The 18,003-nt window shown below is 40.3% G+C and overlaps 1 protein-coding gene across 6 annotated transcripts in view; it reads left to right on the forward strand.

The window, feature by feature from the left end:
• Window positions 1-18,003, forward strand: part of ENTPD1 (ectonucleoside triphosphate diphosphohydrolase 1) — an 85,812-nt gene that overhangs the window by 42,607 nt on the left and 25,202 nt on the right. For all 6 annotated transcript variants that reach the window (XM_010974367.3, XM_010974366.3, XM_064488295.1 and 3 more), the window contains 2 exons: window positions 5,267-5,394; window positions 17,128-17,245. In XM_010974367.3, coding sequence (XP_010972669.1) covers window positions 17,212-17,245 — 34 coding nt within the window. In that variant the 5' untranslated portion in view covers window positions 5,267-5,394; window positions 17,128-17,211. The remainder of the gene's footprint in view (window positions 1-5,266; window positions 5,395-17,127; window positions 17,246-18,003) is intronic.

Consider the following 18,003-nt stretch of genomic DNA (forward strand, 5'->3'; position numbering starts at 1 on the left):
AAAACTTGACTGGAGCAGTTACATCATCTGAAAGGGCTCTGGGGCAGTTACTAAAGTGGTTCCCTTTTTATGAGTATGTCCTGGATAAGTCCACCTGGACCCCCACATCTGATACCACCTCCTAAGAAGAGCCTGGCTTCCTCCATGCGATAAGGGCTTTTGGAAATTACCTGCCACGTTTCATAGTAAACATAGTTTTTTACTTATTCCTCTCTGGGTAATCTATTGGGTCACACGAAAAACAAACTTAGCCATTATTTTTTGATAATACAGTTTTTGAAAATTGTGTATGAAAAATTCCTAAACTTCCCAAGTTCTTCTTCTTATTGTCTTTAATAAGATGAATATGATGAAAGGCTTGACTATATTCTAATAATATGGATATTATTGCAAAAGCTGGGTAAGTGTGGAAAAGTATACTTTCAACTGTTCAGTGATAATAATGAGATAGTAAATATTCTCATTAGGAAAAGGAAGAAACAGTTGGAGTCACATCAAGCTGTTTCCACCTCAGGGCTTTTGCAGTTGCTGCTCCCTCTTCCTGGAATGTTCTTTCTCCTTCTCATAGCTGGTGTTTTCTCATCATCCAGGTCTAGATTCAAACATCACCTTCTCAGAGAGCCTTTCCTGACCCTCAGTCTAATCTACCCACCCCAACTCTGCTGCAAATCACTCTATAACATTTCTTGGTTTTAATTTCTCCTCAGCACTTATCATGATCTGAAGTCACTTACTTGCATACTTCTTTTCTGATTTATCTATCTCCCCAAATAGATGTGAACTCCAAGAGCAGGGACCTTGCCAGTCATTTTCACTGGACACTAAGATTAGCTCCCAAATGGATGGAAGGAAAATGAGATAATCAAAATTATCATACTTACAGAAAGAAAAGAAGTAAATAGGTAGATTTTTTGACCACTTCAAGAGAGTAAAGCATTCAAAATTCTATTATAGTAGAAATGTTGCTGCCGCGTATGAGCCTTGGGTATTAGATTTGTAAATTTTCATTTTAAACACATGCTTGTTGTAAGCTGTGTTTGTCAATATCACAGCTTTAGGAACTGAGGTAGGTAGTACTTAGGGGGCTCATTTCCAGATTCCAGAGCCCTGGCAGCAAAAAGGACATTTCTGCCACACAGTTGTACTAGGACGTTTTGGCTTTAAGGTATTTAAGTGCTGACTCCAATTTGATTAAAGCATGTCTCATGGGAGGGTATCAGGCTTATTTGTTTTAGCAGCTCAAAATGCCTTCAAGAACTCAAGTTCTCTCCATATCTCTGCTCTGCCATCATTGGATGTCATCCCATCCAGGATGGAAAATGTCTGAGGAAGAAGAGAGGGTGCTTCCTTTCTTTTCCTAGACGTGCCCCAACAGACTTCCTCCAGGGGCTCATGAGCCATGTTGGGGTATATACCCATTTTTTTCTGTGTATATGTATATATATATATATATGCACACATACATATATTATTGAAGCATAGTCAGTTTACAATGTTCTGTCAGTTCCTGGTGTACAGCATAATTCTTCAGTCATACACAAACATACATATATTCCTTTTCATATTCTTTTTCACCATAAGTTACTATAAGATATTGAATATAATCCCCTGTGCTATACAGTATGAACTCATTGCTTATCTATTTTATATGTACTAGTTAGTATCTACAAATCTCGAACTCTTAATTTATCCCTTCCCACCCTTTTCCCTCCCAGTAACCATAAGTTTGTTTTCTATGTCTATGAGTCTATTTCTGTTTTATAAATAAGTTCATCTTTTTTTTTTAAGATTCCACATATAAGTGATATATGGCATTTTTCTTTCTCTTTCTGGCTTACTTTGCTTAGAATAACAATCTCCAGGTCCATCCATGTTGCTCCAAATGGCATTATTTTATTCTTTTTTATGGCTGAGTAGTATTCCATTGTATAAATATACCACAACTTCTTTATCTAGTCATTTGTTGATGGACATTTAGGTTGTTTCCATGTCTTGGCTATTGTAAATAGTGCTGCTATGAACATTGGGGTGCATGTATCTTGTCAAATTAAGGTTCCCTCTGGATATATGCCCAGGAGTGGGATTGCTAGATCATATGGTAAGTCTGTTTTTAGTCAATCTTCATACTGTTTTCCATAACGGCTGTACCAAATTACATTCCCACCAACAATGCAGGAGGGTTCCCTTTTTTCCAGCCCCCTCCAGCATTTATCATTTGTGGACTTTTTAATGATGGCCATTCTGACTAGTGTGAGGTGATACCTTATTGTAGTTTTGATTTGCATTTCTCTGATAATTAGCAATATTGAACATGTTTTAATGTGCCAATTGGACATTTGTATGTCTTCATTGTAGAATTGCTTGTTTAGGTCTTCTGCCCATTTTTGAATTGGGTTGTTTGTTTTTTCATTATTAAGTTTATATCAGCTGTTAAAAGATTCTGGAAATTAAGCCCTTGTCAGTCTCATCTTTTGCAAATATTTTCTCCCATTTTGTAGATTATCTTTTTGTTTTGCTTATGGTTTCCTTTGTTGTGTAAAAGCTTATAAGTTTAATTAGGTCTCATTTGTTTATTTTTGCTTTTATTTCTATTGCCTGAGTAGACTGCCCTAGGAGAACATTGGTGAGACTTATGTCAGGTAATGTTTTGGCCATGTTTTCTTCTAAGAGGTTTATAGTGTCTTGTCTTATGTTTAAGTCTTTAAGCCATTTTGAGTTTATTTTCATTTTTGGTGTGAAGGAGTATTCTAACTTCATTGATTTACATGCAGCTGTCCCGTTTTCCCAACACCATTTGCTGAAGAGACTGTCTTTATTCCATTGTATGTTCTTGCCTCTTTTGTCAAAGATTAACTGACCAAAAGTTTGTGAGTTTATTTCTGGGCTCTCTGTTCTGTTCCATTGATTCATAAGTTGTTTTTGTACCAATACCATCCTGTTTTGATTACTGTAGCTCTGTAGTATTGTCTGAAGTCTGGGAGGGTTATTCCTTCAGCTTCATTCTTTTTCTTCAGTATTTCTTTGGCAGTTCTGGGTCTTTTGTGATTACATATAAATTTTAGGATTATTTGTTCTAGTTCTGTGAAAAGTGTCCTGGGTAATTTGATAGGGATCGCACTGAATCTGTAGATTGCTTTGGGTAGTATGGCCATTTTAACAATATTAATTCTTTCAATCCAAGAACATGGGATATCTTTAAGTCATCTTTAACTTCCTTAGTGTTTTATACTTTTCCATGTATAAGTCACTTCCCACAGAGAAAAAAATGTGACAATGAGTGTGTATATGTCCGTGAATGACTGAAAAATTGTGCTGAACACTGGAATTTGACGCAACATTGTAAAATGATTATAAATCAATAAAAAATGTTATATATAAAAAAAAAGCCTTTCACTTCCTTGGTCAGATTTATTCCTAAGTATTTTATTTTTTTGGATGCAATTTTAAAAGAGGTTGTTTCCTTACTTTCCTTTTCTGATATTTCACTGTTAGTGTGAAGAAATGCAGTTGATTTCTGTATGTTATTCTTGTATCCATATTCTTTTATCAGCTCTAGTAGTTTTTGTGTGGAGCCTTTAGGGTTTTCTATATATAGTATGCCATCCACATATAATGACAGTTTTACCCCTTCTCTTCCAATTTGGATCCCTTTTATTTCTTTTTCTTGTCTAATTGATATGGCTGGGACTTACAATACTGTGTTGAATAGAAGTACTGAGAGTTGGCATGCTTGTCTTGTTCTGGATTTTAGCAGGAAGGCTTTGAACTTTCCACCCTTGAGTATTATGCTGACAGTAGGTTTATACCCATTGTTGAGCCAATCACTGGAGAGAGAATGAGATTTATGTAGAATTGTCAGTCCCTTCCCATGAGCTGTTTAGGCTACTTGGGGAAGTTGCAGGCATCTGAACATAACTGAGGTTCTTTTGGGAAGGGAGAATGGGGGAGATGCTGTATATTTCATTTCTTGTTTCTTTGTTTGGAAGCAATAGATAATGGTGTTGCTACAACTTTTTCTCATAAGTTTTGTACTGTTCGGTCTAATGGGTCCAAACCATTTCAAGATTCTAGAGGTGGACACAGACTGGAGACCCAGGCAGTTACAGTCCTTTGGATTAAATCTAGCCTCGTGCTCATGAGCTCGAGGAGGTGCTCCTATGTTGGCACAGCTGGTGCTGCTGAGCAAGAAAGAGGAGGTGAGGACTCAGGGTCCTCCTTCAGCTATTTTAATCCCATGCCTTGTCCTTAGAGAAGTGCCAATTATTTTGGAGAATCCATCTCATTTCTACATGCTTCTCTATTACTCTATCCTATCTTCTTCCCCAAAGCCTAAGAAAAAAGTTTGAGGATAGTTTGGGAAGCTGAGAGAGGAAGGATGCAAATGAAGAGAATGGGGCAACCATTCCATTTCCTGTTCACCTCTGCTGTACACTGTGTTTATCCTGGTCAAAGGAAATTTGCCTTTTATAGAATTCTCCTTCTGAAGCTTTTTTATGTCCCATGACTGTGAGGTACAAACAGGATAGATAAGAGAATGTGAATGATGAAATGTTCAAAACTCCACAGCCTCCATGCTGTTACCAGTTACCTAACATATAAGTGTGGTTGAAGTGCAAGGGGTGTGTCAAACCAGGAGGTGTCATGAAGTAGAGGGATTTTGATGTTTGATGGTGTATTCCAAGTACTTTTTAATATTGTAATCATTTTCTGGTAGATTTTAAAAAATGAAGAGGGCTATCCTTGCTTTTTTCACTTGTTACTTAAACCTTGATAGACCTATATAACCTATTAAATGAACTGCCAGTTGGGGATTTTTCCCTCTCCTCAACCCATATCTGATCACTGAGCTAATTCTGCCTATTCTCCTTACCACAGCCACTAACTTAGTTTTGGCTTTCATCACAGTACAGACAAACCCTTTTGTTCTTGAGTTATTTCCCAATTACTTTGCCAGTGCCTCATGGATAAAGATCAGCTTTTATGTATCTTTGCTGTCGCCGGAAAGCCAGCACAGAGCATATAGAAAGGGGAAGAAAATCAGTGTTCGTGGATTTCTTTTTTAAAAAAAATTTATTTATTTAATTTATTTTTTGAGGGGGGAGGTAATTAGGTTTATTTATTTATTTATTTATTTTTAGAGGAGGTACTGGGGATTGAACCCAGGACCTTGTACATGCTAAGTATGTGCTCTGGCGCTTGAGCTATATCCTCCCCCCAGTGTTTGTTGATTTCTTGTTGATATTTTCTCTTCTGCTTTTGGTTTTAGAGTCTGAACTGAAGAGATTTTGCTCTAGAAACATACTGAGCATCCTTGGCTTCTCTTCTATCATCGCTGTGATAGCATTGCTTGCTCTGGGGCTGGTCCAGAACAAACCATTGCCAGAAAATGTCAAGGTAACTCAAACCCGCACATGCGTGCATGTGTGTACGTGCGTGTGTGTCTGTGTGTGCACGTGTGTTTGAGGGGGCCTGGGTGGGGCAGGGGGTAAAGGGAGCCTGGGTGGGGCAGGGAGTAAAGGGGGCCTGGGTGGGGCAGGAGGTGCTGAGGTTCTGGAAGCCCAGGAGCAAGTCAGTCTCCACTGGACTAGCGAGTAAATGGCAGCAGATGCTCATTCTGGAAGAGGGAACACCTTGAATCAGTTAGTGGTGGGAAGATGGTTGTCTTTATCATTGTTCAGCAGATTAATTAAACCATATTCTAACATAGACAAATGCTTTATTCACCACATCCAGATCTGTGTTTTACTGTGCTAATATTCTATGATCTAGTACTATCTCTGCTTACTCATTGTTTGGTTGTGGGAACAATGAACTCCTTGTTTATTGAACACCACACTCTTTGTCCTTCCATTATTGTCGCTATCACCAAAGTAATAAAATTTATTAGACAGCTCTGCATAAAGCACTGTGGAAGTCAAAGATTGTGGAGGAGACTTGTTCCTCATCTCTAAAATATTAAATAAAGCAGCAAAATAAATTTTTAAAAAGCCCCTAGAGAATACTTACATGTATCAAATATAGTAATTTGAAATGAATTCATGGATGGACAGATTCCTTGTGAAATTTCCATATTTGAAGAGCTAGTTAATATCATTAAAAATAATTAGGGTCATTAACTCTGCTGTGATTTATTTCTGCTCCCTTTCAAATTCATCAAAGTAAAATTTCCAAGACATGAATACCTTGCAAGTACCTTGTCATATGGTCATTGTTTTATTTAATCCATTAATTTGAAAGAATGTAGGTAAGTTTAAATTTATACTGTAAATACACCATTTTAAACTTTCATTTGAATTACAGTAAATAAATCTACAAGGGCTCAGAGACCAATATACTAATGAACGCATACATACATGTGGGTGGTGACATATCCAGAAGCTAACTTGACCCAGGAGGCCCTGGAATACATATGCAGAAGTATATTTTCTTGTATTTAAAGATACTAAACTGTGAGTCTGGAAAGGTGGATGCATATGCCAGGTCTCTGAGACTACTGCCACCTACCCAAGTCACTTGCTGTATAGCAGAGGCCTAGATGTTACATTGGCATCTGTTTGCCACACAAATTCAGCCCAGTGGGGCTCTGCACAGCAGTCCCTTTGTCAGCACAGAAGGCTGATACTATCTCATTGTCAGTGGTCTCTTGCCTTTTAATACTGAGTGACGTGGGCTCTCTTGGCAAAACTTCACTCACAGTTGAAGCCTCATGACATCGTGGTTCTGCTATTTGTTTACCAGCTCCAAAAGTACATGATTGCTTTCTTGATTTGACCTTTTTACATGTTCATTATTGCATCATTGGAGAGGGAGACTGCCTAGGAGGCAAAATTCACGACAGACTTGGGCTCTGTGTTCCCAGTGAATACTTGTGGTCATGGGTGACCTTCCTGCATTTGTGATAGGCATCTTCAAGGCTGTTGTGATTCTGTTTTGTTGGCCTGGAAAAATGGAACAAGGTCTTTGGCATTTGAAGAGAATCTTTATAGCAATGTTACTGGTTTATTTTACACAAAGATCATTTTATATATGCAAACTAGTAATTTGCTGAGGCTATACATGAATTTTAATAGGATTCTTGGCATATACTGAGGACAAAAATATTTTAGATACTTGTCTCTGGTGATGGCTTTAAGCTATGTATGCTGTCCAAGTTGATAGTTAATAACCACGTACAACTTTTTCAACTTAAATTAATTGACATCAAATAAAATTAAAAATTTCTCCCTCAGTTGCACTAGCCACATTTCAAGTGCTCAGTAGCCTCACACTAAATTGGACAATGCAGATGTGGAACATTTCTATCACTGCAGAAAGTTCTGTTGGACATTGCTACTTTAGAGCATACTCTGATAATATCTTTGAAATCATTCAAAACTAATATGATGAATAAGGTATTTGATAAAACATTGTATAAAATCTAAAATAAGGAACAGTAAATAAGACCTTTTTTCTTGTGTGGTTTGTAAACTCTAATACCAGGATCATCCCAATATCATGAGCTCCCAAATTGTTTTGATTAGTTTGTTGAAATAAATGTATTTCCTTCCAAAAATGATGATTTAAAAGAAAACACTTTTTGGATATTTGTATCTGGTACATTTGTTTTAAAAAATCATCTCTTTATGACTATACCTTATTCAGTACCTCTTCATTCATTTGCTCATGAATTTATGTATCAACAATTATTTATTAAGTATCTGTGTCAGGTCCTGGGCTATACAATTAGGAAGCCAATATAGATATGATTGAGCATACGGTCAGAGGAAGGAAACATGTTTAATAGATGACTCAAATTATTAATTACAGTTGTGATGAGTGTTAGCAAATGAAAGTTTTGGGGTCCAAGGAAGTCTTCCCTGAAAAAAATAGCATTAGCAAAAATATCTGAAGGATGATTAGAAGTCACCTGGGGAAGAGATGAGTAGGAAGTATTCCAGGCAGAAAGAAAGCGAAAGAGCAAGACTCTCACAGCAGGAAGTAGTGGGATACCTCCCAGAAATTGGATGGAGAGCAAGTGTGCCACGTGTTGAATAAAGATGGTAAGGAGTGGTAGCTCATGGGGAAAGGGAATACGAAAATGAATATATGCATATTCATATATGACTGAAAAATTGTGCTGTATGCCAGAAATTGACACAGCATTGTAAACCGACTGTAACTCAATACGTTAAAAAAAAAAAAAAAAGATGGTAAGGGAGATGGTAAGGGCAGTGCCTTATAAGTCAGGTTGAGGATTTTAGTTTTTATCCTAAAAGCAATGGGAAGTCAGTGACATGATCAGATTTGTGTTTTGGAAAGACTGCTCTAGCTGCGGGGATAAGAGCAGGTGTAGGAGATGAGGTAGGAGGTTATTCCAGTAGTTTGGAAAGAGGGAAACGCTGGGGGTTCTGTTTTTGAAGAATTGTTTCTGAGGTATTAGACATCCAAGGGGAAACATCAAAGAAGCAGTTGGACAATCAGATATGGACCTCAGAGAAGAGACTTTTAGACTCGTGCTGCTGAACAGAAATATAATTGCAAGCCACATTTTAATTTTTCCAGGAGCCACATTTTAAAAAAGTATAAGGAGAGAGGTGAAATTAATTTTAGTAATATATTTTTATAAGCCAGTACATCCAAAAGATTATTTCAAGATTTCATCAAAATAATTATTGAGATATTTTACATTCTTTTTTTCATAATCTTTAAATTCCAGTATGGTTTTTAACTTGAAGCACAATTCAGAGTAGTCACATTTCAAGGCCACATGTGGCTAGTGACTACCTTATTCGCTATCTTAGTGGCTATCTTACCAGCACAGATCTAGACTAAATATGTGTCTGATGTCAATAATGTATTGAAGCCTTGGAAATTGATGTGATCATAGGAAGTGGGTAAAAAGTAAGAAAAGAAAAAGACAAGTCGTGAGGAATTCTGTCATTTAAAGGTTGAATAGTATAAGAGTTCTACCTAAAGCATAGTGATAACATTGCTTTATATAGTGCTTTGTAGTTTATAAATCATTTCCACACACATTTCTACTTTTTCTTCCCAGGAATGCTGTGAGGAATGAAAGATTGTCCTAATTTTATAGATAACAAAATGAGGGTCCTTGAGGTTCTCTTACCCAAGATGGAGGTGGAGCTAAGACAAGAACCCAATTTTCTGACCTAAAGACTAAAATTCTTTCCATTTGTCTTGGTTTTTCCAAACAACAGGAACCAAAAGCAGGATGTTTATTTTGGGAAGTGGTGTCAGGGAAACAGGGAAGGAAGGAAAGCCATCCAAAGAGGGTGTTATGAGTGGGTCATCACACTGGGCACCTGAGGCCTGATCCCACTAGGACCCTCTGAAGAGCTGTGGAGAAAGCACTTCAGAATCATCTGCCCTGGGGATTTATCCCCTGGTTCTCATCCCCTGGTTCTCATCCCCTGTCAGTCGAGGATTCCCCCATAGGTTGTTAACTCCCTGGCACTTCTGGGTTTGCACATGTGTCAGAGGGGCTATGTGGGTACGACAGGTGACTACCAGGCAGTAGGATAGAAGACTCTGGGCAGAAATAGATGAGAAGGTACAGATGGAGCTGGAGACAAAGTTGGTCAAGAAGATGTGAAATGGCCACAATAGGTATCTGAAGCATCATTATATCTGTTGTTCTTTTGTGGGAGAGAGTCTTTTGCACAGATAGTTTCAGTACAACAGAGATGTGTTAATACAGAGATAGGTTCAGTGCTGTGGAAGTCCAGAGGAAGGAGTCACCGACTGTGCCTGATCACGTGAAGACTAGTAGAGGAGGTGGCCTTGGGGCCAAGTAATAAGGAACACTAAGGAATTTGCCAGGTGGTGAGGTAGGATATGCTCTGAACAAAGGCCATACCAAGTGTGGCAGCTTAAAATAGCAAGTGATCCTGGGGAATCAGTAGGAGTTCAGTATGGCTGGAATATTGAATATGGGGCAGGAAGCAATGGTGGGAGAGGAGATTTAAGTCTGAGCTTAGTATGCATAACTCAATAGTGGACATCTCATCCATCAAACTGTGTAGTGCTCAAGGTTGGCTCCATATAAAAGTACCAGGGGGAGCTTTTTAAAAATACTCTTGTGTGGGCCCTACCCCAGGTCAATTAAATCAGAATCTTTGGGTGTGAAGCCCAGGCATTGGTATGTTTCAAAAGCTTCCCAGGTGATTCTAACAAGCAGTCATGATTGCAAACCACTGCTTTGATGGTTTGAAACAGGGAGATGATGCCCAGAAATGTATTCTCAAGATTCCTCTTGGCTGGAGAGCAGATTAGAGGAGGAGCGACCATTTAGGATGTTCCTGCCATCGTGTAGACAAGGCAGATGAGGCTGGAACTAAGGCATTATCTGTGGAATTAAGGCATTAAGGAGATAATGTGAGAAGACGCTTAGGTTGACCAGCTTAGTGATCAGATTCCTTGGAGGACCTTTTGAGATAAAGATGGAACACCTTGGGACAGTAATGTTGAGAACCACCTCTCCATGCTTCTATTTAAAGAGGGCGGTGACCATAAGCCTTTCTTGGTGCAGCTTCATAGATGGAAAGACTCAGCTGTCTCTACCCACTTCCTATGGTTCTTCATCCCTGTGTTATCACAGGGATAATTGTCCTGTGACACAACATGGGCCATGGATTCACACTGCCTGGGTCTAAACCTCAGCTCTGTTCTTATAGTCACAGGACATAACTTCTCTGAGCCTGTTTCTCCATTTGTAAGACAGAACTGATAACTGATACCTTGTAGATACTGTAAGAATTAAGCGGGATAAAGTAAATGTGCTGTGAAGTGTGGAGCAGGAGGGCTAGCCCACTGTCAGTGATTGACAGCTAATGTATTATCATTATCATCTTTGCAGCCTGTCTGCCTGGGGACAAATCTCCACTTATCTTTTGCCCTGTGTCTTCTCATCTGACTTGCCCCTGTCTAGCCCAGTTCAGGTCAGCCCTCAGTCCCAAAGATCCAGTCTTATCACCTTCCTGCCTGACCCAGTTTGAGTACAGCCTTGCCAGGGAGGTGACAGCCTCATGCCTGGGCCACATCTGACAGAGCACAGGAACGCTTTATTTTACTGATGTGTTCAGTCGCCCAGCTACACAGATTGTAAGCATGTTGAGAACAAGGACTAGGTTTCATTTGTCTTTGCACATATTTATTTTATTACTCTTTTACTCAATTCATTCATTTAATAGTCATTGCCCATCTGCTCTACCTTAGGCCCTACGGGATACAGCAGTGAGCAAGACTGGCAAAATCCTTACCTCACGGAGCTTTTAGTCTAGTGGAAGAGGTAATCATTAACCAAATAGTCACAAAATAAATGTTAAATTACAGCATCTGAGTTGGTGGCTGCCTCATAGAAGTTTGCTGACTCAGTGACTAGAGTGAGCATCTTGAACAGGTGAAACTGCTCCCTCCTTGGCTAGGAAGAGCACGTGCAGGAGTTTGTCAGTGTGGGAGGCAGGCCCCTGCCTCAGGATCCCCTGTGGATCCTGGTTGCCTGTTCTCACTCCCAGAGCCTACTCAGTTCAAACCTCTAGGTTGTAGGGCCTGGGAATCTACACATGTAACAGGCATCCTGGGCTATTCTCATGCCATTACAGTCTGGGAACCACTACCATGTGGATACACAATGACCACACTAAAAATACATATAGATAGGCCTTAATGAACTGAAGAATCATTAGCTGTACCTAAATGTCCACTGGGAAAATCCCTTTGTCCTGGTGGACCTAGGTGAGGAGGTAGCTTTGAGGTCTGCTTGGTTCACACTTCCTTACTGCCAGCTTGAATGCTGGCAGTTAGCGATGTGTCAGATATTCCTTTAGAACAAACATTCCACACTCTGGTACACACAGACCCCATATGTTTCTCTCAGAGACACCAAACTGACCCCATCCCAAACCACACGCCTTAATTAAGAGCTGCCACTTCCATGAAATGCTGGCTTAGGGACCACACAGCTTTGATTTCAGGCCCAGGTCTGCTGTTTTCTACCTCTGAGACTTTGGGCAAGTAAACTCTCTGCACTTCAGTTTCGTCATGTGTAACATGGAGATGGTACCTTCTTGGAGGGTGGTTGTGAGGACTGAATGGAAGACCACTGCTGACTCGCTGATCAGAGTGCCCAGCACATCAGAAGCCTTCAGCAGAGACCAGCTGACAGCATTGCTTTGGGGGAGACAAGCTCTTGGAAAGGCCCTTAGCCGTTAGTGTGTTGTGGTCACTGAGCTGGTGCGCCCAGGATTGCCATCCGCTGCTAAAGGGTAGTGGCCTGCCCCGTGCATCTGCTTTTTTCACCGGGAACTGAAGTGCTGTTCTTAAATAAGCACTTGCAATTTTATTTTTTTATTGAGCGTTTAGAAGAATTTGCATCAATTTTCAACCTCAGATACTCCTGGAAAATATCTATTTTATTTTTACTCCATCAGATTTTAAAAAACAACACATGGAGATGAGTGGTAGTGATGGTTACACAATATGAATGTACTTAATGCCACAGAACTATACACTTAAAAATAGTTAAAATGGTCAATTTCATGTTCTGTGTATTTTACCACAATTAAAAAAAAATAAAAACTACAGACAATAACAAAACAGCATTTGTATGAAAGGTCTAGTGACTCCAGCTAAAGAGAAAAGAAAGGAAGAAAATAGTCTCTAATTGTTTACAGGCCCTCCCAGAATCGCTGTGGCTTTGGGGGCCCTGACTTGTTTATAGGGTACTAGAGACACATTCAGAAGGATAAGCTTTGTTTACTCAGAAGGGCTCACTGAGACGGACTGATGAGCGTGCTAAGTTACCGTTAAAAGCTACAGGGACTTTTGAGAAAGATGCTGAAGGACCAGTTTGTGTGAAGGCACCAAGAGAAGTTAGTTCACACTGTTGTCCATGTTACCTGGCTTCTGGGGGCTTTGAGGGGGAGAGGGGTGGAACTCAGCCCTAGCAACACTACTTTAAATCAGACTGTAAATATTAACATCTTTTAGGACTGGAAGGAGTTTAGGAACCATATAGTTCTAACCCCCCTTATTCATTCATGTGATCCAATAATTGTCTGTTGAATTCCTTCTTTGTACCTAACATCTAGCAGGATGCATGATGGTGGCTGCTGCAAATACCATAGTAAGCAAAACAGTCCTGCCCTAATATAGCTTACAGTATAATAGGGAAGACAGACATTAATCAAATAGCCACATAAATATGTAATTACACATTGTGATAAGTGCTGTCTTTAGAGGAAAAATACAGGCACTCTGAGACATGGATTAGGAGGGTAGAATCCAGTCTGGGAAGGTCAGGAAAGGCTGGAATCTCAGGTGAAGGGCCTTCTGGGCAAGGGCTCTGGAACAGAAGCCTTGTGGCTGGTGGGGAACTGAGAGTAGGCTAGTGTGAGGGTGGGTGTTTTCTGAAATGAGGAGAGGGTCAAACATCTCACTTCTGCAGAGCCAGGAATAGAAGGAGGTCGTCTGATGTTCTAGTTTTGTCTTTCTTTTCACTTTGAGAGAGACTTACTCAGAGGCCTGGACCTATGACATTTGCACAGGTAGAATTATTTCCATCCTAAGGGAGGGTCTGCCCCACCTCCACGTGGCTTCCAGTCTCCCTGAGCTCAGGGTCTGTTGCTCCCCACATCTCCAGGTCTTCACCAAGGCCCCTATGTTGGTGTCTCCATGAACTGAAGCAAGGTCCTTTCTACTGTCCCTCTTTTTAGACCAGTGCTTCTCTTCACTGAACATAGTTTGTAAAAATCAGTTATGATTGATAAAATCATGTGCATGATCAGAAACTAGCTCAAGATAAAGTTGGATGCACAGTATGATTACAATCATTTAAAAGCTGCCATGCATTAAAAAAGACCAGAAGGAAATGAAGTAACAGTGATGTCTAGTTGGTGAAATCTTAAATGTCTTTTTTTTCCTTTTCCCTTCATTTTCTAGGTGCCATTTAGTGAACTTTTATTACTCTTAAAAGAGAAAGTAATATTGACATAATAATATCAAGAGGATGTCAGATCCCTTCCTCACTACTCAAATCCTTAATTTTTCTTTAACGTGAAGGACATACGTATAAGGGCTTTTAGAAATGTTTTGAATATGAGCTACAGAGAAGCACTGGGTACAGGTGATAGCATGGCAAGGCACAGCACTTCACAAAGCATTTCTATAGGATAGAGATTTTATTAAAGACAAAATTCTCTTGTCACTGAGTCTGGTGGATGCTGACTCAAACGAGGTTAAGTGAGTTTCTCCACCTTCAGACTTCCCTGAAGCAGTCACAAAGCCTAGTGGGTTTGTGAGCCCAGGAAGGGGAGAGAATGTGCAGCCTTCCCCAAACTACTGGGAAGGTTTCTTTGTCCAGGTCCTTGCAGGCTCAGTGCTCTCTGGAACATGCTTTGGAAAATGCTGGTGTGCGGAAAGAACAAAGCTGGTGGCCCCCAGGGCTCTAGATGGATCCGGTGAGGCATAACTGTCTTTAGTACCCACTCAGCAAGTCAGACTGCTCTGGACAGTTTCTCCTATAAAATAAGAGGATTAGATGAAATGAATCTCTGGCTCTAAAATGGGCCAGCTATGAAAAATGAGTGAATATGCTTACAGTTTTGTAACAATGAAAGGCAAACTCCACAAATGTTCAAACTGAGAATTTTCCAACAATCAAGCTCTATCTGTCCCTAAAGCAGCAAGCAATGCCAGTTTTTTATTCTGCAGTCTATTTTAGAAAACAAAAAACATTTGGTACAATTCAACAGGTCTGCATTGCAGCATTGCAGGTAGCATTGCAGTCCACTGTATACAGAAGGCGAAATGCCCTCAATTCTGTGTTAAAGGACAGACTGGGATTTCAAAATTTGTTGATACTGACAGGCATATATAGAATAGATAAACAAGATTATACTGTATAGCACAAGGAAATAGATACAAGATCTTGTAGCTCACAGCGAAAAAAAAATGTGACAGTGAATATACATATGCTCATGTATAACTGAAAAATTGTGCTCTACGCTGGAATTTGACACAACATTGTAAAATGACTATAACTCAATTAAAAATATTTTTAAAAATAATAAAACAAAAATAAAGTACTTTACCTACCCCAACCCCTCAGGCACTTGCCAAATGTAGTAAAAGTTTTTGTTTCTCAACCACCTCACTGTGGAAGGCCTTAGAGAAAAAGGCTGATAGGAGCAAGGCTGGTTCCTTTGCTCTACTGGAAGAGTATCTTTCATGTCAACATAGTAGACAGAATAGAACATCCTGACTCCAGATAAAGGCTGCTTGCTGCTGCTGCCTCGCTGGCTCTTATCATATGCCTCTGTGGTTGGAACATTTTTTGGCAGGAAGAATTCAGGGGCCTGCTTGGGAACGGCGGGGTTTTCTGCTATGTAACCCCTGAGGCTCTTTCTTCACCCTGGGAGGTTTCCCACAGGTTCAAAGGCCTAGGACCTCAGTTAGACCCCTCTCTGCCCACAGCGGTCACCACTTAAGCCACTTAATGGTTTGCTCTCACTGCAAGCTGAGTTGCGGAGGAGTCTGTCCAGCTTCCTTCCTTGCTGTGCCCAAAGCAAGCATGCAGGCCGTTTTCTTTATAAGGGCAGAGTGCCAGTCACCACAGGGAAGCCCCGCTGTGCGAAAGGAGGCAGAGAATACTGCGGAGATTTCGGAAGGTCAGGGGTCCTCACGCAGCAGCGCAGCGATCCTCCCTGGTGGTGAAATGGAAGAAAGTTTGACACCGCGATAAGTTCCATGTTTGGCTATCCCCTTTGGTCCAGGGAGGTCGTGGAATTCTAGTTCTTGTCGTCTTTTCTCCCTGGAGGTTCTCAGGTTATCCCCAGGTGACAAGAGAGCATGAGGGGATATCTGTAGATCAACCGTGGAATTAAGCGTTAGCAAGTGGCAGACCACAGTCTGAGGGCCGCAGCTCAGAAGAGCAGCAACGTGTGACTCACACTTGAGAAGCACCTCCTTGGTTTCTCTTCTTTTTTCCCCTGGTTTACTTTTCTCCATATTTCTTTCTAGTGGAGGGATGACAAATAAAAAGTACCTGAGCCATCATATTCCCCTCACAAGTGTGTGGCAGACATTATTATTCAATTATGGCATATTTTTTCCCCCAGATTAAACCCAAGGTGAATATTAATTGATCAAAATGGGCAGTCAACAGTCTACTCCTGGGTAAATACCTGAAAGAAATGGGAACTTAAGCCCACAGAATGACCACGAATGTACCTGACAGCTGTATTCCCAATAGTCCCAAATTGGAAACAATCCAAATGTCCATCAACAGTAGAATGGGTAAAAATATACTGCATGCATATAATGAAACACTCTACAGCAATGACAAGGGACAAACTACTGATGCATACAGCCTGAATGTATCTTAGAGTCTTAGAGACACACTGTAGAGTGAAAGAAGTTAGACATCAAGGAGGCATCAAGGATGGATGTGTGAGCCCACTTATTGCAGTTAAAAACAGGCAGAACTCATCCATGGTGATAGATGCTGAGACTGGCTACCTGTGGGAGAAACTGGCTGAGAGGGGGACCAGGAAACTTTCTGGGGACTAGAAAATGTTATGTATCTTGATCTTGGTGGTGGTTTATATGGATGTGCACATGTCTCTCTTCCCAAGCCCAGGCCACATACCAGACCAATTAAATCACATATCTGGCGGTGAGACACTGGCATCAGTAGCCTTTCAAACTCTTCAGATGCTTCTAATATGATTCCTGTGTGCACACGTTTGGGAACTGCTAGATTAATGGCTTTCTTTTCCCTCCATATTGTCTCAGCAACTTCAGTATATGGTTCTGAATCTTGCTGCAACTTAGAATTAGCTGAGAAGCTTCTAATAATATGGATGCTCAGGCCCTACCTTGGGCAAGGCCTGGATATTTCTAGTGTGCAGCCAACACTGAGAGCCACTGTTCTAGAGGAATTGGTGTCTCTGTAGAGCTTGTGATCAGCACAACTCCAGGCACTCGTTCCACCCCAACCCACTCCCACCATGAATTAAAATACTTTCTCCTTGTGTTTTTGAAAACTATCTTTGTCTCCATTCTGTTGCAAGCTGAAGATAGAGAAGAATGATGTAATGCTGATAAGTTCTTGGTTTCTTTTGCCCTCAGTTTGGGATTGTGCTGGATGCGGGCTCTTCTCACACGAGTTTGTACATCTATCAATGGCCAGCAGAAAAGGAGAATGACACAGGGATGGTGAGTCAGGTAGAAGAGTGCAAGGTACAAGGTAAGATGAAGAAAAAGGGAGGGGGAGACAGTGGGCATGAGACCACGAGAGGCATGTGGCAAGTGAAACACACAAGAAAAAGGCAGTCAAGTGAGAACATAGCAGACCAGCTATTGTTGTTATTTTATTATCATTATAAAAATAGTATTGAAATCAGTCCTTAATGATCAAGCCCTTGAAAAATAAACAAACTAAAGTAATTGAGTAATGGTAGCTCCCATCAACAGGACACTTCTGTGTGCCATGCACACATTTCATCCTCACAATCTCCCTTTGAGGAGTTTATTATTATGCTCATTAAAAAAATAATATTAAGTCACTGAGGTTGAGAGAAGTTATACCACTAGTTTAAGGTTACTTGAGCTAGTAAGTGATAAAACTGGGGTTCAAACTGAGATCTGCCCAAATTGCACTAATTTCACCTTATCAGTCATATCATTAGCAAATATTTTCTCCCATTTAGTAGGTTTTTTTTTTTCCTTTCGTCGATGGGTTCCTTTGCTATGTGAAGATCTGCCCAATTTTAAATCCATGTGTTAGCCAGTGGTTCTCAAATTTGCACCTGCATCAGAACCACTGGGAGGGTTTGTTAAAGCTCCCACTCCAGAGCTTCTGGTTCAGTAGGTCTGGGATGAGGTCTGAGAATTTGCATTTCTAACAAGTTCCCAGGTGATGTTGATGCTGCAAGTCCAGAGAATTGCTGCTCTTAATCTTTGTCTTCTAATCTATGACTTGGAAGAAATTTTCAAAAGCCTTTA

The sequence above is a fragment of the Camelus dromedarius genome, chromosome 8, assembly GCF_036321535.1.
Source record: "Camelus dromedarius isolate mCamDro1 chromosome 8, mCamDro1.pat, whole genome shotgun sequence".
NCBI classification, from domain to species: domain Eukaryota; kingdom Metazoa; phylum Chordata; class Mammalia; order Artiodactyla; family Camelidae; genus Camelus; species Camelus dromedarius.